Source organism: Petaurus breviceps, unplaced genomic scaffold (assembly GCF_028583685.1).
Source record: "Petaurus breviceps papuanus isolate PSGF00001 unplaced genomic scaffold, PetGlider_PUasm1.0 138, whole genome shotgun sequence".
Classification (NCBI taxonomy): Eukaryota; Metazoa; Chordata; class Mammalia; order Diprotodontia; family Petauridae; genus Petaurus; species Petaurus breviceps.
In genome coordinates, this window is record NW_027185694.1 from 2056168 (window position 1) to 2078649 (window position 22482).

At 35.7% G+C, this 22482-nt stretch overlaps 1 protein-coding gene across 5 annotated transcripts in view; it reads right to left on the reverse strand.

The window, feature by feature from the left end:
* Window positions 1–2141: 2141 nt before the first annotated feature.
* The window catches only part of RMI1 (RecQ mediated genome instability 1), a 26430-nt gene continuing 6089 nt past the window's right edge, over window positions 2142–22482 (reverse strand). For 3 of the 5 annotated variants that reach the window (XM_069105099.1, XM_069105097.1, XM_069105100.1), the window contains 2 exons: window positions 15219–15303; window positions 2142–9890 (listed from right to left, as the gene is read on the reverse strand). In XM_069105099.1, coding sequence (XP_068961200.1) covers window positions 7981–9861 — 1881 coding nt within the window. In that variant the 5' untranslated portion in view covers window positions 9862–9890; window positions 15219–15303 and the 3' untranslated portion in view covers window positions 2142–7980. The remainder of the gene's footprint in view (window positions 9891–15218; window positions 15304–22482) is intronic. The other 2 variants (XM_069105108.1, XM_069105101.1) reach the window with 1 other exon arrangement.

Below are 22482 nucleotides of genomic sequence, written 5' to 3' on the forward strand. Positions count from 1 at the left end.
TTTTTTGCTTTTTGGGAGGGGAGAGGGCAGGGAAATTGAGGTTAAGTGACTTGCACAAGGTCACACAGCTAGGAAGTGTTAAGTGTCTGAGGCTGGATTTGAACTCAGGTCCTTCTGACTCCAGGGCCAGTGCTCTATTCACTGTGCCACTTAGCCACCCCCTATACATGGCCTTTTTTTAAGAACCTTTGGTAAAAATCCTGGTGAGGGAGAAGACACAGAACACAAAAAAACTATGTTAATATGCAGAGCATAAGTACTAATATTTAACACTTTTAAAAATTAAATTTTATGTTTTAGTTTACATCATTCATTTCCATAAGATTTTGAGTTACAAATTTTCTCCCCATCTCTCCCCCACTAACCACCCCAAAATGATGATCCCACTGTATAACCCCTCCCCCAATCTGCTCTCTCCTATATCCTCCCCTATCGCCCCTTCAACTTTCCAGTACGGCAAGATGGGTCTCCATACTCCAGTGCCTGTATATCTTATTTCCCAGTTGCATGTAAAATAATAATTTTTTTTAAACATTTGATTTTAAAACTTTGAATTCCAGATTCTTTCCCTTCCTCCCTCATCACCCACCCTTACTGGGAAGATAAACAATTCAATCTAGGTTGTACATGTGTAGTTACATAAAACATTTCCATAATGGATATATTGTCAAAGACTGACCATATTTCACTCCATCCTATCCCGCCCCCCACTTGTTTTATTCTCTACTCTGATCTTGTCCCTTTTCAAAAGTGTGTGTTTCTAACTACCCTCCCTGCCCTCCCCTGTCATCTGCCCTCTTATCCCCTTCCCCCCTACTCTCCTGTAGGGCAATATACCCAATTTATTGTGTATGTCATTCCCTCCCTAAGCCAAATTCAATGAGAGTAAGGTTGACCCATTCCCTTTCGCCTTCCTGTTCTTCCCCTCCATTGTAACAGCTATCCTTGTCTCTTCTATATGAGATAATTTACACCCCATTCTGTCTCTCCCCATTTCCTCTCATTATATTTCTCTCACCTCTCAATTTCACCTTTTAAGTATCAACCCTTCCTATTCAATTGATCTTGTGCCCTCTATGTATACCTGTACACATATATACACTCACATGTGCTCATACATACATATCACCTCCTATATAGACATATAAATGTATGTATACATACATATATACACACATACATTTATATTTCCTTCAACTATCCTCATACTGAGAAAAGTTTCAAAAGTTACAATTATTGTTTTTCCATGTAGGCATGTAAATGTTCCAATTTTGTCCCAACTTTGATAAGTTCCTTATGATTTCTTTTCCCTGTTTAGCTTCTCATGCTTCTTTTATTTGAATGTCAAATTTTCTATTCAACTCTGGTTTTTTCATCAAGAATGCTTGAAAATCCTCTATTCCACTGAATGATCATATTTTCCCCTGAAGCATTATACTGTTTTGCTGAGTAAGTGATTCTTGGTTTTATTCCCAGTTCCTTTGACCTCTGGAATATCATATTCCAAGCCCTTCAATCCCTCAATGTAGAAGCTGCTAGATCCTGTGTTATCCTGAATGTGTTTCACAATATTCAAATTGTTTCTTCTTGGCTGCTTGTAATATTTTTTCCTTGATCTAGAAAGTCTGGAACCTGGCTATAATATCCCTAGAAGTTTTCTTTTTGGGATCGTTTTCAAGAGGTGATCAGTGAATTTTTTCAATTTCTATTTTGCTCTCTGGTTCTAAAATATCAGGGCAATTTTCCTTGAGAATTTCTTGGAGGATGATTTCTAGGTTCTTTTTTGTAATGACTTTCCAGTAGTCCAATAATTTTTAAATTATCTCTCCTGGATCTATTGTCCAGGCCACTAGTTTTCCAATGAGGTATTTCACATTGCCTTCTATTTTTTCATTTGTTTGGATCTGTTTAATAGTCTCTTGACTTCTCATAAAGTTGGCTAGCTTCCATTTGCTCCAATCTAAGTCTGAAGGAATGATTCTCTTCAGTGAGCTTTTGAGACTCTTTTTCCATCTGGCAAATTCGACTTTTTAAGGCATTCTTCTCCTCATTGGCTTTTTGGGCCTCTTTTGCCATTTGAGTTAATCTATTTTTTAGGGTGTTATTTTCTTCAGTCAGGTTGTTGACTCTCTTTTCATGAATTTCTTGCATCATTCTCATTTCTCTTCCCAATTTTTCCTCCCCTTCTCTTATTTGGTTTTCAAAATCCTTCTTGAGCACCTCTATGGCCTGTTACCAATTCATATTTTTCTGGGTGCAGGAGTTCTGACTTCATTGTCTTCCTCCTGTTTTATGCTTTGATCCTTTTTGTACCCCAAAAAGGAATCTAAAGTTGGATTCCTGTGTTTGCTTTGCTTGCTCATGTTGCCAATCAATTACTTGACTTTTGAGCTCTTTGCCATGGTAGAACTCTGCTTCCAGCAGGGAGAGCCTTGTCCCAAATTGCTGTGGTTTTTGCAGCTACTGGAGCTATTAGGAGGGCGCTGTCTCTGCAGCCCCCACAAACTCTGGCTCACTGGTCACACACCTCAGGACCACCACCGAAGACCACAATCCAGATTCAGGCAGGTTAAAGCAGGAGCGATTACCCTCTGAATGTTCACTTGGTCCCCCTATAATCTGTAGGCCAGGCGTTCTGAAGCAGCCACTTGGAGGTGGTTGCAGGGCCACCACACCTCTGCCACTTCTAGCTCTGGGGGCAGGGGCTGGACCTGTTCCTCCATTCCCCCCAGTTCCAACAGAATTCTACAATGACCTCTCACTTTTTCTTTGACATTTGTGGGTTGATAATTCTGGAATCGACCACTGCTGCTGGTGATCCACTATCCGTCTGCTGCAGCTACTGGTTGGGGCTGCCCTGGGGCTAAAACCACAGGCTCCCAGCATGCTGCAATGAATCCTTCTTTTCTGCCTGCCAGGCTGTGTTTAGTGGGAGATTTGTTTCTGTCACTTTGTGGGTTCTGTAGCTCTAAAATTTGTTAAGTCATATTTTATAGGTATTTGAGGCGGTTACGGGGGGAACTCAAGGAGTTTTCCTGCTTCTATGCCACCATCTTGGCTCCACCCCTATTTAACATCTTTTGACACTATTATTCTTCTCTCTCTCATACCTGAGTTTAATGTTTTTGTTAAAGAACATATTTAAACACAAATTTCTGTCAATCAGCATTCAAGTACCTATTATGTGCCAGGCACTAGAGATATAAAGAGCAAAAGGAAACAGGTCCTCCCCTTCAAAAAGCTTATATTATTAGGGGAGATAATCCTTAGATATGCAAGGGCAGCTAGGGATGGAGTGGATAAAGCAATGATCCTTGAATTAAGGTGTTCAAATACTGCCTCAAATACTTACTAGCTGTGTGATACCAGGCAAGTCACATATTCTTGGACTGCTGCAGTTTCTAATGGCACCTACTTTTCAGGGTTATTATGAGGATCAAATGACAAAATTTACAAGGAATACTATGCTAAATATGAACCCTACAAACAGAAAATCAAGCCAGTCTCTGTACTCAAGGAGTTTACAATCTAATAGGGGAACTAGACATATTGTCAAATAACACATATGATCTAAAGCAGGGGTGGGGAACCTGAGGCTTTGAAGTACATGTGGTCTTCTAGGTCCTTGGGTGCAGCCTTTTGACTGAGTCCAAGTTTTACTGAATAAATCCTTTTAAGTGGATTTGTTTCATCAAGTTTGGATTCTGTCAAAAAGCTATGCTTGAGGACCTACACAGCCACATGTGGCCTTGAGGATGCAGGTTGCCCATCCCTGGAAAGAGATGGTCAAGGAAGAATGTTTTGGTCTAAATAGTCAAAAGATAATGAATAAGACAGTTGATTGACATGCTCTCTTCCAATACACAGTAATCAACTGAAAGAAGGAACATGGCAGTGACTTGATTACTGTTCCCAGAACAAGAGATAGAAGTGAGTGGGAGAACAGAGCATACAAGCAGTAGCCTGTCTGTCATACATGCGGTCATGTGACCTTGTACTCACCCATCAAAAGTGCTAAACCCCAAAACAGCAGTTCCAAAACAGAGTTTATTAAATCCCTCAGGACCTGGTCTCGGCACCAAGAGTCAGTAAAGTGGATAGCAATAAGGAGGCCAAAATTGCTATCAGGATGGGATGCATATGGGACTCAGGTAAGGTCTCATGTAAGAAGTGACATTTGAGTTTACCTGTCAGATTTATGGAAAACGGATGAATTTGTGACCAAACAAGAGATAGAGAACATTGTAAAATGCAAAATCGATAATTTTGATTAAATTAAATTGAAAAGTTTTTGCATAAAGTCAATGCAACCAAGATTAGAAGGGAAGCAGAAAACTGGGAATTTTTACAACCAGTGTCTCTAATAAAGGTCTCATTTCTAATATACAGAGAACTGAATCTAATTTATTATAAGTCATTCCCCAATTTATCAATGATCAAAGAATATGAACAAGGCAGTTTTCAGGTGAAGAAATTAAAGCTATCTCTAGTCAGATGAAAAAATGCTCTAAATAACTATTGATTAGGGAAACACAAATCAAAAGAACTCTGAGGTACCACATCATACCAATCAGATTGGCTAACATGACAAACCAGGAAAACGATAAATGCTGGAGATGTGGGAAAATTGGAACACTAATGCATTGGTGAAGCTGTGAGCTGACCCAGCTATTCTGTAGAACAATTTGGAACTATGCTCAAAGGGCTATAAAACCCAACAATACCACTTGCAAAGCTGTATCCCAAACAGATCATAAAGATAGGAAAAGGACTCACATGTACAAAAATATTTATAGCAACTCTTTTAATGGTGGCAAAGAATTGGAAATTGAGGAGATGCTGATCAATTCGGGAATGCCTCAACAAGCATAGTATATGAATGTAATGGAATACTGTTGTTCTACAAGAAATGATGAGAAAGCAGACTTCCGAAAAACCTGGAAACACTTGAACAAAATGATGCTGAGTGAAGTGAGCAGAACCAGAAGAACATTGTACACAGTAACAGCCACACTGTGTGATGACTAAGTTTGACAGACTTATCTTTTCTTAGTAATACAAGGATCCAAGACAACTCCAAAGGACTCATGATGGAAAATGCTGTCCACATTTAGAGAAAGAACTATGGAGTCTGAATGCAGATTGAAGGATATTATTTGCTCTTTTTCTTCTTCTTTGTTTCTTCTATCTTTTGGTTTCTTTCATTGGTTCTAATTCTTCTTTACAATATGACTGAAAATATGAATATATATGTAGAGCCTCTATCAAATTATGTGCTGTCATGGGGTAGAGGGAGATGGGAAGAAAATTTTAAATCTTATGGGAAGGGAATGTTGGAAACTAAGAACAATTTTTTTTTTTTAGAAAAAGTGGCCTTTGAGGTGTGCTTTGGAGGAAAATGAGGCAGAGGTAAGCAGAGTACATTATAAGCAAGGGAAACAGCTCGTGTAAAAACTTACAGGGAAGATTAAACGATCTATGGCAAATAAAATGGCCAGTTTGGCTAGGACACAGAGGTCTGAAAAGGGACTGATACACAATAAGGCTAGAAGAGGAGGCTGGCTCCAGCTTGTGAAGAATTTAGACATCAGAGGAGTTATATTTGACCCAAGAGTAAGCAGGGAGCCACTGGGAGTTTACTGAATAGAGAAATGACATGGACAAACCAGTTTAGAAGCTGTTTGGACGATAGAACCTCTAGAGAAGGGAACGGCATGCAGAAGTGAGATCAAATTGGAGGCCACAGTAGGGGAAATGGGGATCCCAAGAGAATTTAAATATATTGAATATGCTAAATAACTGACACTGTGTTGTGGAGGTACATACTAGGCATGGGTCTTTTCACTGGTGATAAAATTTGACTAACAACTAAGCAGCTTTATTTCAGTTAAGTTTCACATTTTGTATTCTCCTATATACAAAAAGCATTTTCCAGAGAGCAATAGCTGTATTTTTAAAATCTCACTATTTTCCTCCTCTGTATCCTTTCCCTTAGTTATCTCCTCTGGCTCTTAAACTGTACCTTGGTCACTTGAAGGTCAAGGCATTTGCAAATACAGAGCAATGTATTTCCTTTTCCAGATTTGTGAATATTAAAAAGCTCTAATGGTTAGGAATAGCACGAATATGAATATACCAGGTTATACAACCCCAATACATATAAATTCCAATTTACAAAATATTAACTGGCAGAGAAGAGGGATGATAATCTACTTTATAAAAATATTTCTGCTTTATAAAATATTTACCATCAGATTCCTTGAAATAACAAACTCTCTTGATATATATATATATTTTTACTTATTAAAAAGCTTTATATTGACTCCAGGAATACATGCACTATAAAGTGTGACAGCTATTTCTTTGTCATGTACTTACAATACTGTAAGGCAGGCAAAATTGAAAAGGAGTCCCCAAAACATACCTGAAAGCCAAAGGCAATTGCTGAAATTTGTTAAAAAGCAAATTTTGAGAAATCATTTTCCTAAGCAAGTTTATTTGGCATATTAACTACTGGTGACATGATAAATTGACAGTCACTATGTATTCATCACCTCCACTCAGTTACAAACTCCTTTAAAGAGGTAGGGATAGTGATAGTGTGGTCGAGTGATTTGTATTCAAAAGATCTGGATTTCAATCCTACCTCAGTCACTTACTACATATATATCCCTGGGCAATTCACCTAATCTCTCTGAGCCTCAACTTCCTTAATCTGAAAATGAAGGTATAAAATTAGACAATCTCATTTTATCTTTCCCTCTCTTCTAACATCTAGCACAGTACACTACTAATAGGAGACACAACATTTACTTACTTGGTCAGAAGTTATGCGAAATCATTGTATGCCCAAATTTAACTTATCTGGCACAAAATTCAGCACCAGGAAGTGGACTTTACCTGAGACACTTTCTTATACTCTCAATAGTTTAGCCTATAAGCCACCACTACAGTGATCACTACAAAGTTAGGAAACAATAGTATATGAACACACTATTGATGATGATATTTTAGTTAACGCAAATCTAACCAAATCAGGAGGTTAAAATGACCTGTTTAAAGAGTTAATTGTTAAAATTTTACTCCAATTAAAAAAACTTAAAAAGAAACTGGGTTTTTTTAAATTTCTTATTATATAGTCAATGTTTTAAAATTAAAGCATCACATTTATAAAGTTCAAAAAGATTATTTTCTCTTTTAAAAATGAAGGTTATCATAGGAAACTGAAAAGGTGAAAAAAATTCTCAGCAAATTCATGTGTATTTTTGTAATTTTTAGTTTAGTCAGCACCACCTATAAACAGAGACGAAAAGCTTATTTTTATCCAAACATGCTAGCACCCCCTGAATTTGAATATTAACTTTTCAGTACCATTTGAAAATAGAATATCTTTCAAAATAAGGTTCTGTAATAATTTACTCTTTTTCATATGTAACACTGTAAAGTTTACCTTTCATTTTCACAAAAACAAGAATAAGAAAGCTAAAAATCAAGACAATAGCTTAAATCTGAAAACCAGCTTTTGGTATCCTGAAATTATATCCATTTTCTTTAAGAAAAGACAGGCAATTTCTTTTAAAATATTAAATAATTTAGAACTAACCTATTTTACTTTTGATTTTCAATTTTGTATTAATACAACCCAGCACTGGACATTAATACAATACTTCAGAAATCATTTCAGTTGACAAATTAGGAATGATCTCAGAAGTGATGGATAACAAAAAACCAGCTTCTTGTCTAAACTTTAACAATCTTTCAGTTATCTTTTCTTCCCCTAAACTTAAAACAGGTTTGCTAGGGTTTTTTAATTACACCAAAATTAGTTTTGGATCTTTAACTCCTTTTATTCCCAAAAATGAAATACAAGAGAACATTTAAGATGTTAACATTTGTATTTTAGATCAAATCCTAAAAATATGGAGTGCTTTCAGTTATTTTCTATTATTGTTTTGGTAGGTTATTTATTCAAAATTGAGGTTACTTATTCAAGCGTCTCTTTAAGTTTTGTAGGTCTTCCATATCTACATCTTGCAGAACTGATACTATGCCTTTAGATAAGGAAGGATTAAATGTAATGGTCATCAGACAGCACAAGTCTATTAGAGCTCTCTGACATTTCTGTAAACCTTCCTGGAATTTTTTATGCTGAACAGGATCTTTTTTTAACTGTTTCCTTTCTGATACTGAAAACCCAATCATATTTGTTAGTATTTCATCTGCAAAAGTCACATCTAGATATGCTGTACCATCAGAAATTTTTGCAGTTATACTCCAAAAGCCACCGCAATGTGAGAGATTTCCAGTTAAGGTTACAATAAATGCTTTGACTTTCACAGTTGTCACTTCATTGAGATTTCTGGCTAACAGGACAGAAATATAAGTAAAAGGTGGAGAATCCAAATCAACAGCAACAGAAATTCGATCCATGTTGTTTTCTAATGGTATTAAAGAACAGGGATATATATAATTGCTTTCATTACTGATTTCTGAAACTAGCTTTGGTACATTAACCAGTTTGGTTTTCAGTGTCTTATCATTTATTATACAGTTTTCTAAATTGCTAATGGGGGGTTTAATTTTCTCATATGTTTCTGAGTTCTTATGTTTAACTAAGAAATCGTGGGGCAGGTGTACATTATTTTCAAATGACAAAATACTGCTGGGATTTTGATTTCTAACAGAGAGATAACTAAAAGATTTGTCTTTACTGGTTATTTGTTCAAACAAAATCCTTTCATTCTGAACATTTTTTTCATTTGTATTAACCCGAGAAAAATCCTCTGTAATATTAGGTTTCTGTGAATGTCTCTCTATATTTTTGTCACTGCCTCTGTTCAATGTTAATGAATTCCTTTCTTCTGTCTCCTGAAGCTCCTTCCGGACAGTTTCCTCTAAAAACAAGACATCCTCTAGTGAAAAATCATCTAAATCCCCTTCAGTGAAATTTACAGATGGATTTGGTAGGTCTTCATCTCTTCTTGGTGAAATGACAGAAAGTCCTGAGCTAGTAGTTACATTGCTGATAGTGTTTGAAATACAACTTTTGCTAAAATACCCACTTTCTGAAGGAGAGTCATTATTGACCACTATTAACTCATCATTTTCATCAAGGCTTGCTAGGAGTTCTGCATCTGAAAGTTCTAATGCTGGTTCTAATCCATCTTCAAGTGCAGGAATGCACTGGCTGTGATTTGGTCTCGTTGAAGTTAAAGAATCAGGCTCTCCAATTAGTCTTGCAAGTATTCTTTCTTGGGCATGTTCTTCAACAAGAGCATCCACTTCACCCCCTAGCACCTTCACATTTTCTGGTTTTAGCAAAAGAACACCAAGATGGTAAGAAATATTTCCATGAATGAGAATTTTTGTACCTGGAGGAAGAGTTTGATGAAGAGCTGGAATGGGTTGATATTCCATGCCCTGTATTTGCCTGACTCCATCAGTTATCTGCAACATTAGCATTCGTGTAGGATTTGCTTCCCAAGGCTTCAAGGATGTTTGTGTTTCAGCTGTTACTTGGTCATTTGACCTGTTCAGTCCTCTCAATTTTTGTAACTGGGAATACACAGGCTGACTTACATCAACCAATGAATTAATCTGCAAAGAATAAAAACCACTTAGCTCTCCTTTTGGAACTTCCAAAATCTTATCAGGTAAAATAGGATACTCCAAATCTCTTAGATCAGTAAGAAGCCATTGGTCAAATACTTGTTTATTAATTTGAGCCTGAGTCAAACTCACATCAGTATTTTCTTCTTGAATCCAAGTAATACAAGCTTCTAGCCATGTCATGGGTACTTTAATATGCCATGCAGAGGAAAGCCAAGTTTCCACTCTTAACGCAATACTAGATATATTCATTTTTAAAATTAATGTCCTGCATCAATGTCCTGAAAAGAAGCAAAAAAAAATATTTCAATCATAATAGTGAATCATATTCTTCCATTCTCTAGGTTGCACATTTCAATCAAACAGATTCCCAAACCAAATATATTCTTAAAAGACATACTTTTTTCAGCATATTAAATCTTGACTTTTCACATATTTATCATTCAAACAACAAAAAAATAATCAGATTTCAATCATCTAAAATGCAAGTTTCTGATACCAGAGAACAGATTATACACTTTCCTCTTCTCACTGAAGCAAAGGGGGCTACCAGTGTGGAATGCTGCAGACATTGTCGATGCAGTTAATCTGTCAAAATGATTTTTACTTGTTACAAGGAAAGTTTGATTTGGGGTTGATTGGGGAAAGAAATTGGATCTGGCAGGTATGAGGAAATGAATGTGACATAAAGGTATCAATAAAACAAATAAGAAAAATACATATAAAATAAAATGCAGATCTCTTGAAACAATGCTAAAGCTAAAAACTGGATCACTATATTTGTAATATTTAACACCAAAGCAAGGGTATAAGGATAAAATAAAGCAAATGCAAGATGAAATCTACTGAGCTCAAGATGCACCACTGATCTAAAAGGATTTTTCAAATTCACAACCATCCCACAGAATAGGGGTATCAAGTGTCGACAGAGCAAATCACTAGCAGAATACAGAGAATCTTCTGCTACAAAAACTTACTACCTTCCTCATGAGCAACAAAGCTTTCAGCTATGGTTTAAATATTTTTAAAATATCCATTGGGAATTTATTTACCCAGGTTATTTCTCATCCTTTGCTGTTCAGAAATGACTATGGGGATAAAGATAAGATACACAGTTAACAGAAATAGCCATTTTCCTAAATTGCTGGGTGTGGTAGATGTTAGCAAACTGGGGGGGGGGGGGGCAGAGGGGTTCTATAAGGAACTACATTATCAAATGACCAGTCACTACCCATAAGCAAAGGCCGGGGTTATCCTTGACGTAAAGAGATTCAGACTTTATGCTAGCTCTAAGGCAAGAATAGTATTTGCTTTTGTTGTTCTGGAATTTTTCAGCTTAAAATTAGTATGACTGCAAAAGAGTGGAATATCCTGATCTTGCTAGTGCCATACCAAAGTATCTACTTTAATATTTGTCGAATTGCTTTCCAAAAAGCAGCTAAAGAAAACACCATGTATCTCAGTAAGAACCCTCCTAGACCAGCTATTAAAGTTTTGTTATTCTATATAACATCTCTTGAATTTTTCCTCTTCCCTCGTAGTTGTTAGTTGTTTCAGTTGTGTCTGACTTTTCATGACCCCATTTGGGGTTTTCTTGAAAAGATACTGGAATGGCTTGCCATTTCCTTCTCCAATTCGTTTCACACCTCAGGAACTGAGGCAAACAGGGTTAAATGACTTGCCCAGGGTCACAGAGCTAATAAATGTATGAGACCAGATTTGAACTCTGGCAGGTAAGTATTCCTGATTTTCAGGTCTGGCACCCTATCCACTGTGCCACCTAGTACCCCCTACTCTCGTAGACCCTCCCCTGATTATAATAGCCTCCTAATTAGGATCCCAGTCTCAAAAAATGTCTATGGAAATAAAATCCAATTAAACATTTTTGGGGCTCACTATGAAAAAGGCACAAAGCTAGGAAATAGATACATCCACAGATTAGACCCAGGACCTTCAAATACATCTTTCATCATAGCTCCCAAGCCAAACAAGGTGCTTCTCACTACCCATCTTAGCAATAAAAAACCCAGTACAATTCTTTTTTTGCCTTTTTTTTTTGGAGGGGGAAAGGTAGGGCGATTGGGGTTAAGTGACTTGCCCAAGGTCACACAGCCAGTAAGTGTTAAATGTCTGAGACCACATTTGAACTTAGGTCCTTCTGACTCCAGGGCCTGTGCTCTATTCATTGCACCACCTAGCGGCCCCCAATGCTTAGGAATAAGGTCAAAAGAAGTACCTCATTAACTAAAGAGAAATGAAATAAAAATAATTTTTTTTCCTAGGCAAGTCATTCTGCCTTAGTTTCCTCCACTGTAAAATGGGGATAATAATAGCACCCTCCTCCCAGGGTTGGTGTGAGAGTAAAATGAGATATTTATGAACTACTTTGCAAACCTAAAAATGCTACATAAATGCTAGCTATCATTATTGTTGTTGTTGTTAAAATAACAACAAAGTAAGCTTCTGAAGCAGAGGAAAAAAAAGGGAGGTGATGATTATCATAATACAAATATTCAAGTAAAGGTGAGGAAGAATCCCAGGAATGATGTATGGTTGGAAGCATGTTATTTTTTTGCTAGTGGGCTCATTTTTTTCTTGTAATTCCTTCAAAATAAGATACTGTACCAGCACAGGTGAACTAGAATTCTTTATAAGCATTGTTAATATATATTTCCATTAGAAGTGATTAGTCAAATTGCTTAGGAATAAATCTAAGTCTTAAGATTTGAAAATTGATAAACGAAGGCTTTCAGAAATCTCCAAAGTATGGACATGATTAATTTTAAGGAAAGCACAATTTCTTGAGGGGAAAAATTAAGATCTTTATATTTTTATAGGATAGGAAGAACTCCATTCAGTGTGAATGTAGTAAATTTTCTAGTCAAACCAGCAGGCCTCCCTAAGATAAATTCACATTCTCCTGAGATGTCAACAAATAGTTCCTTATAATCAATAAAATAGATGAGCAAGGCAATCTGGTATTTTCATCTTCATAAGGTTTTTCTAGATAATATCTTTCATATAAGACCAAAAACCCCCAAAACTTTTGATACTTCTACTACCTTATCTGCAAAATGTGGATACCATCTGCCCCTATTTAACTAATGAGGATTAAAAGATGCTTTTAAAGCTTTCACTCCTCTGAGTTGAATGCTATATGCTATTTTATGTTTGTGGTACATGTTTTTGAATTGTTCTGTCATATAGTTTTATAGCCAAATGTTTAAGCTATGTTTCATTTACCACCTAACTTTAGTTAGTTACTTAAAATTATAAAGAAAAATGGAGGAAGAAGCTAAATTGCATCCTAAACTTTGAGAGCTTTAATTAAATCACTTAGTATAATGATTTTGAAGGTTACACCCCAGAATTTCGTTGGATGTGCCTTGAAGCTATGGAACATACACCTGAAATAGGGCATGCATATGCACAAGTCTCTCACACAATTCTATAGAATTTAACATTTGTAATCACATGCCCCCTCTCCCACAGCTTTCCAGATTCTTAGTGACAAAAAATACTATGCCATGAGCAAAAAATGTTCGAAAACTATTAACTTAAGCTCTACTTTATTTGTCTTTATTCCCAATATTTTATTACAAATGGTTTTATAATTGTAAAAATTAAGGCAAATCATAGATTCTACATGTGTACTACAGTGAGCTTAGACTTGCCTTAACACAATTTTTAAAACAATTATCACTCCCTAGAATGAAAGCAGTTTAAATCTTTCCATAAAGTTTTAAACATTTTATGTAGAAAGCTATATTTAATAGATGCATGATCTTCTGAGTTAGTTTCTAAAAGCTGACAATTGCTACACACTCCTACAGCAACTCAACTGAGAACATTCTCCTTCCTCATCTCCACCTCCTGGCTTCCTTAAAGCCCTAGCTAAAACCTCACCTCACCTTCTCCAGGATACCTTCCCAAATCACCCTTAATGCTAATGCCTTCCCTCTGCTGATTGTCTCCAATTTATCCTGTATATATCTTGTTTGTACAAAGTTGTTTGCATGCTGTCTCCCCTATTAGACAATAAATCCCTTGAGAACAATGACTATTTTCTTCCTTATCACAGTGCTTAGCATGTGCCTAGCACATAGTGCTTAATAAATGACTAACGATTTGACTTAATCAGGCAATGAACCACATTAATCTACTTAGCTCTCAACTTTAAAAATAAGAGAAAAAGAAACATAAACTAAGAGGAGGGAAGGGAAAATGAGGCCAAGAGTCGCAAGTTCTGTAGTACCTTCATTCTCCTATTTCCAAGTGATCACAAAGAAAAAAGCAAAGAACCATCAGACATCTAGTCTGTTTTCCACTGAAGTTGTTCTGGTAACTGACAAGCCCCACAGCACAACTGCTGAAGCATTTAAGGTTGATGTATAAGTAGGTGGTAGCCTTTGAAGCCAAACTAGCCCACCTGGCAGAGCTGTTACAAAGGTTTTTTTGTTTGTTTAATGCTAAATCAAGATAATCTGCCCAAAAGTACTTTCAGTTTGGCCCAGAACCACAAAGAACTAGAAACTATATTGGAAAACTAAAAATCAAAATGAAGTGAAAGGAAATTAGCTAGAAAGACACAAAATTGTACCTTGCCATTTTATTTCCTTAAAAAGTATTTTTTTTAATTTTAGAATCTAAAAGAATTACCCATCTCAGTTGTCAAAGCTACTTAAGAGATGCATTAATAAAGAGGCATATCTTAATATTGACTATAGATCAGTTTGAGATTTGTAACTAAGATACCATCAAAACTATCTAACCTTGCGCCCAAAGTGCAGTTCAAACCTAAATTGATAGAATAAGAGACAATAGTAATAAATAATAATAATGTTAAAGCTAGAAGACTATTAAGAGAACATCTAGCCCAATTGCAACTTCTTTTCAAGATGAAATGGGAGGACCTCTGATTTAAGCACCTTGCCCAAGGTCACAGAGGTAGATAATTGGTAGAACCTGAGTTCAAAAATCACATGTCTGCAAAAATATTTTTCTTATCCTTAGGTACATCAGTGACCAACTATGAATAAGCAATTCAATTCAACAAATATTTACTGAATGCCTACAATGTATAAGGCACTGTGTATTGGATGAAGAGGATACAATGAGAAAAAGCCCCCACCCTCAATGAAATTACCTCATATAGTAAATACAGCAGGTGACTTTTTCAGTGTCAACACATTTTACTTCTCTACTGCCTGGTATCTTTTAGGCTTAGTATAATCTTCAAAACTAGAGTCAAGCCTTGATAAGAACTGTGAAGTACATAGTCTAATCTGCCAAGAGTATACTTTCAGCAGCAATGGCAGAGAGGCAAACTGTTCCATCTCACATGTCACAACAATAATCAAGTCCTTTATGTAATTTTTATTATCCTACAGATCACCAAGAGATACTTTAGTGGCTCTCAGCTGTGGGCTATTTTCTACCCGTTTCTGTTTGATAGATACTGCAGTTGAAGAAGGGGGGTGGGGTGGGAGGAAGATTGGTCAAGATAAAGGTTAGAAACAAAAACAAGCCTAACTTTGGAAGTGAAGATCATCTCGTAGGAAGGAAAGTTATCTAAAGTATGACAGAAATGTAAAATAGTAACATCTTACCTCTGGAAAACTTTTGACTTTCAAAGTAAATTCCTATTTATCATCTCATTTATTTATTGAGCTGAAGCAGATCCTTAGAACAAACCTGTAAAGGTAGGCAGGGCTGGTGTTATAATTCTTATTTAACAACATCAAAAAACTACCACACTTTCTTAAAGCTACAGTGTAGTGAGTTATAGAAGCAGCCTGTGGATTTGCATTCCTGTGCAGCTAAGTCCCTCAAGTGGATAGATCGCTGGGCCTGGAGTCAGGAAGATCTGAGTTCAAATTAGAGCTGAGACTTACTAGCTGGTGTGACACTGGCCAAGTCATTTAACCTGTTTGCCTTAAACCACTGGAGAAGGTAATGGCAAGCCACTATAGTATCTCTGCCAAGAACCCCCCCCAAAAAAAAAGGGGATCAGGAGTTGGACACAAATGAACAACAGCTTTCACCTAACCATGGGGGGTGGAGGTTAGGGGGGCCAGGGAGAGAGTATATGGCACTTACTTATCAAAATTCAACTTTTTAAACAACTAGCACATAAAAGCTGCTTTCAAACCCCCCATTCAAATTCTCTTCTCCTTCACTCCCTTAACGTCACAACCACTTGTGGTTGGTCTCTTCTCAACCTGAGCTCCACCAAGGTATCACCAGGAACAAATCCCCACATACTCATCTCCCTGAAGCCAGGCCAATATGGAAAAGGGGGGATTAAGAGCTGAGGATGGAAGAACACATAGAGGAATTTAAAATGTACTTTTTCATTGAAATAATGCTTATAAATTGGGGGTTTTTAACTTTGTGTCACAGACCCCCTCTGGCAGTCTGGTGAAACTCATGGAGCTCTTAGAATAATATTTTTAAATACATAAAATAAAATATATAGATTTACAAAGAAAGTCAATTATACTGAAATTAAGTCAACAAAATATTTTAAGAAACAAGTTCACGGGACCCCAAGTTAAGAATATCTACTACAAATTGTTATTTGATTCCACAGAGATACTAGTACTATTATGTTCAGTTATATTATGGTTTAAATAGACTGTTAGGGATGTACCTGGTAACTTCCCCTTTATTTCTATAGGAAAATAAACTCCAAGTTACAAACTTAAAAACTTTAATAATGCAACTTCTAATCTCATTTGCTTGTTATTTATTGCAAAGATGTGATTTCATTGGCATAGACAAAATTCTATAACATTATTAAAGAGATCATTTGTGAACCTTTGGAAATAAAAGCAATGATCACTAAAAGCTAGTACACCTTCATTAAAAATAGGTCTTGCTAGCCTAACCTCATGTCCTTTTTTTGAATATTATTAGACTTATTAAAAGACTGCTGTAAATAAAATATATCTAGACACAATATATGGTGTTATACAATATACCTTCACAAAACATTCAACAACATCTTTTGTTCTATCTTTATGGACAAGATCCTGAGAGACACAGGTTAGATAATTAACTAATAGGAACTATTATGTGCCAGGCCAAAAAAAAACAAACCCCAGAACAATTCTCACTTTCAAGCAGATAAAGAGTTAATTCAGCATTAATTAAATTACTAGACCTAAAGAATAGTCATTAATAGGTCTAGTTCAACTTCAAGAGAAGTCTCTATCAGAGTATTTAGAGTCTTTGATTAGCAGCAATCATTTTATCAGTGATTTAGATGAGAGATATAATGCCATGCCTCAACAAATTTACAGATGACTAAGGCTAGGGAAAGGTAACTAAGATGGGATTTCAGGTTCTCCCCCAAAATCTGGAGTTCTTGTATGCCATCCAAGAAGATGGGCATAAGAGCCTAGCTCCCCAGCTCCACTCCCCAAAAGGCACCAGAATAAGAAAATGGATGGAACTTGGAGAGAGACAGATTCAAGTTTGATATATAGGGTAAAAACTTCCTAACCATTAAAGCTGCACAAAATTGGAACTGGCTGCTTCAGGAGGTAACAGATTTCTCTTTACTGTTTTAGAAAGGACTCTTGTTCAGGCACAGACTGGACTATTAAATCCAATATATAAAAATCCTTCCATAAAAGAAATTCACATTTCAAAATAATTATATGCTTTACAAAAGAATTTATTCCAGGGATCCTTTAAATAGAAAACTCTAGTGTATTTAAAACTATTTCATTTGCACAACTTTTCAGAAATATTATTACACAAAGCTAGATGTATCACTATTGTTTGTCATAACCATACTGAGACAAATTTTTTTTTATAAACAAAGTTTGTTATAACAATATTTATTGGATATAGAAAATCTCATATTAACACAGGCTTGAGTGGATCCTGGAATTTTATCAAAATCACATTCAAATATGTCTATTATACCAAAGTAGTGTAGGAATACAGTGTATTTACAAACATTATCAGTGATGTTTGCTGGTTTCAAAGCAAAGATGTCCATAAAAGTCAATACTGTTTTGTCCTGAAACCGTATCTAAATACTAAATAAAATATTCTTAATAAAACTGAACACATTTTTCAAAGTGTTATGTTGGCTAAGTTTCATGCTAGCTCATAGAATCCTGGTGCTTTCAGAGGACTATGACTCTGGCAGAGTTCATGGTGCTTCCCATTAGCACTGTGACTAAGTAAGGAGAGCCTGAGGGGCTTAAGTTCATACACACTTTTAGTTCCAGAATTCCCTGTATTCAGGGATCACACTGTTACTTCTCATTATGTGCCTTCATTTAGCAGCACTTCTGCCCAGCAACAGCTGAAGATCCTACAGCCCATCGGCCAAGAGTCCTTTCAATGAATAGTCCCTAGCTTTAGCACCAGCAGCCTAGAAAACCACTAACAAAAAAGATTCAATTTATTTAAACATATCACATTTTTAAAAATCATTATTTTTAAGACAAAAAGAGTTTCATTTTATGTACTCAGATATTATAATGGTATTCAAAAAGACAGGATTTGATCTGTAGATCAAAAGAAAATTGCTATCTAATAATTTAAGTGAAATTGATATAATTTATTATGATTTACCATATTAGTATATAATTTATTACTGTAAAATAATTTTAAAATTATATTGTGTAGTAAACAGGATCCATTCTAAAAATGAGGATTGAGTGGGGGTAAGAAAATCAAGCAATATAGTCTAATGTAGGGCAAAGAAAAATAAATTGGTAAATTCTTTCATTAATTGCTTTTTTACATCAACTAGTCTTCTATAGAATTCCGTACTCTTTCCTCCCATTCCCCCTTTTTGCAATAGCAGTTGGGCTGAAAAAACCTAGGTAGTAGTCAGGTGGTTCAAGAGAGAGAGTTACTCACTTACTCTTAATCAGAAAGAAAAGAATTAAGAATAATATATATGAATAGTTTGGGGGTTTTTAAACAAATAAATGTTTGTAAATACTAAAAATGCAATATAGCAATCCATATAAGCAATTATCTTTTCTCTACACTGGATGCAAGGTTTCCAGTAAAAATAATAAACAGAAAATGATCCAGATACACAAAGGAAACTAGGAAAATCCTCTTATCCATGAACTGTTTTAGTCATACTGAACTAAAAGGAGAGTTGGATATTTTTGAGTTTGCTTTACATAACCCAATTCTTGTTCGAAATTTAAAAAGCACATCATTTTAACTGTACTACATAACCCTTTGCATTGTTGTTATATAAAAATACTATTCAACATTAAAGGCACAACTTCTCCATACATAATCTGTTTGCTTACCAAAAAAAAAAAATCAAAGTTAATATTTACTTTCTATCTATCTACTTCAGTGATGTTGAGAATAAGTGATGGTACAGTAGGCACCATCATACCTTGTTTATTCATCATCAGAAGTTAAGAAGCAGTTTCACAGAAGATGCTTATTTTCCAAATTAACTGAAGCTTACAGCTTTACCCCAAGGCAATTTTGTTTTAACAATTTGGACAGAAATGCTTCTAGAAAACTAAAACTAAAACTCCCTGCCTTCTTAAACAATGTGAAAATAATTTAACCTTTTGATTAACTCAGGAGTCTTTGAGGGAGAGGGAGGGAGAGGGAGGGGGAGGGGGGGGGTAGGGGGGAGGGGAGGGGGGGAAGAAGCAAAACACTTTTGAGGAGGAACAGGGTAAAAGGAGAAAGAGAATAGAATAAATAAGGAGGGAATAAGATAGAGGGAAATACAGTTAGTCTTTCACAATATAACTATTATGGAAGTGTTTGGCATGACTACACGTGTATAAACTATCAAATTGCTTGCCTTCTCAATGGTGGGGATTTGGAAGGAAGGAAGGGAGAGAATTTGGAATTGTTAGTTTTAGAAATGAATGTTAAAAGTTGTTTTTTCATGTGTAACTGGGAAAAATAATATATTAAATAAATATTAAGTGCTTACCACAAAAGAAATACAATATTTTTGTACAGTAATGATGTCCCAAGTTTATATAAAGAAGATACATTTTAAGAGAACTCAAAAAGCAGCATTTGATGGTTTCCAATGGCAATGTATGGTAGTGCAGCTTTAGGAGTGGAAGAAGAAGACAGTAAGAGTTAAGAGGAATTGAGAATTAGCTGGAAAAAATGACAAATGTTCAAAGGGGAAAGGGGGGCAATGGATTCAAGAATGGAGTTGCACGAGTAATTGAAGTGATCACATACAGAAACCAGTCTAAATAGGAAAGGAAATCAGGTAAGAATAGGGTTCATAGACTGGAGAATAGAGCAGACTAAGGAAGAAAAATATTGAAGATGGTAAACAAATGGTAGAACTAGATGCTAGAAATGATACAAAATTGTCACCAGGGAAGTTCAACTTTAGAATTTAGGATTTTGATTATAATACAATTTTGAGAAATGGTGAGTTCTAAGTTTTGATCACTTAATGAATGGTAGCAATAAAGGGGACATAATAAGCTCTGATGATTTTAAGGAATTGTTAGCACAAGATATAGAAGGATTGATGAAACATGAATACTGATGTCTCTGAGGATGATCTGGATAAGAAAAGAGAAGAAAATTGTGCATCACGCTCCCAAATTATGGATAATGGGATTTAGCCATGGAAGGAACTTTAAAGAATGTCTATTCTAATCTCATCTTGCAGATGAAGAAGCTAAGACCCAGAAATTGGAAGTGACTCAATTATATAAGTAATAAATAGCACATAAAGGATAAGAACTTCCGTCCCCTAATACTAAATCCATCATTCTTTCTACTACATAAGGCATTCTTTCTGGAATGATGATTTTCTTCTTGTTTGGAGAATGACTGGATATCCTTCCAGATGACAGGGACAAAGTCTTGGAAAGACTATGGTATACAACCTTCAAAGGAGACGTTGTTGAATGGTGGTGACAGGAGCAGTGGAGAAAACTGACTTAAGGTCCTGTGGGACAGGGGAAGGGGTTATAAACATTAGCCAGATATACAGAAAACTCAGCATAAAGGCAGATTTCAGTTAGTAGAAGGAAGTAAAATTAGTGGAAAAGAATGTAGTGTAACTTCTTAATGAAAGGGGTATGATGAAACAGACAAAGAAATGAAGGAAAGTGGAATGGGATGAATAAGGATGAGGGCAGGAGAGGTAGTAGCAGAGCCACCCTATTATCAAGACTAGTTTGTCTGGAAAAAAAGAAGTAGGAAATTAGGAGGTGTTCTGCAAGGATATGCTGACCATAGGAGGATAAAGATGGCACAAGGATGCAGAAAACAAATGGAGACATTCTGCTTTGAATGCAGGTCTGATAATGGAGAGTCTGGTTCCATTGTGATTCTCTTCTCATCTCACCACTTTTTAAATGGCAGAAGGTTTGAGGGGATAGACACAGCTGGCATTGACTAATTGCGATTTAAGGATTATCTGTGTATTTCCATTATACTTTCTTTCCTGGAGTTCCACTAGGAGAGAAAATTGATAGCTGACCATACATTAAAAAAATAGAAATTCTTTATTATATCAGCCAAATAAAGTAATCCATATACTGCCTACTACATTTGAGTTAAAAAATATATAAATATATTATAAATAAATACAGACTTACAAAGTCAAAAATATCCAATCTGAGACTTCAGAGGATATCTAATTCAAATCTATTCCTGAATAATAATTCTCTTTGCAACATTTCTGACAATTTTGTAATATCCAAAAGGCAGTTGCTGGAGCAAGTGAAGCTTAAGAGAGTAACTAGGACTGGGAAAAAGGAATGACACAAATTTAAAAAAAAGAAAAGGTTATTGAGTGATAGTGGTAAAGCAATGGACTGGAAATGAGATTGGGGAGCATGGAGTATGCTAATTCCTCCTCCTGATCTAATAACTTAGAGGGAATAGGAAAAAGGACAGCCATTATTGAAGAAGATTACCAGAAAGTTCATGATATCAAGGCAAAACCAGGTTCAATTCATGAGAATACAGGTAAAAACATTTAAGTGAAAGTGATGAAAGGGAGGTTATTTACAAAAGGATATAAGGGACATAGAAGAAGTTAGTAGAAATATTGATGAGGATGAAGAAAAGAGGATAGTACAGTACAAGATAGGAGAGGAGAAGCAGCAGCAAGAAGGGGTTTGCATTAGTTGTGAAAATTCAAGATAAAAGTTATTAGAAGAACAGGAAGGTGGAAAGTAAGTGGGAGGGCACGTTAAATATTAAATAGGAAGAATCCTTCTATGAATATTCAAATGCTGGGGAGACAAAATGCTAGTCAGCTATAATGATGAATAACAGAGTCAACATATGAGGATGTGTAAATAAATTTCACATTTTTAAAATCGGGATGAATTTTGCTAGACTCTAAATTACATGGACTATAACCTTATTCATTCGATAAACAAATAAGAAAACAACTATTTACCGAGAGTTTTCATCCTTCATCGATTGATTTATTTCATTTAATTGTGCTGTCTGATGTACAAAAGTTGAGGACTCCAACAAGTTAACACTGAAATAAATGTAACAAGAATATTAAAACACTGGAAATTTATATTACACTTAAAAAAATCTCTTAAAGAGGGATAAAGTGGACTGAAATTCTACCAAGGAAGTCTTCTCAAGAAGCATGGGAGCTTCTCAAAAAATGAAATTCTGAAGAATCCAAATAAGTCAAAAAAAGAATAAAAAGGAAAGCCATTTAAGAAGATCAATGCGGATTCATCGAGAACTCATGGTCAAACCCATTCTGCCTTTGCTCCTGGATGAGGCATATCAATTTATTTACCTGTGGTAAATAATGCATGCACCCTCCATGTAAATTTCTGGGCCATTCAGGGTGGCTAGGTAGTGCAGTGAATAGAGCACCGGCCCTGCAGTCAGGAGGACCTG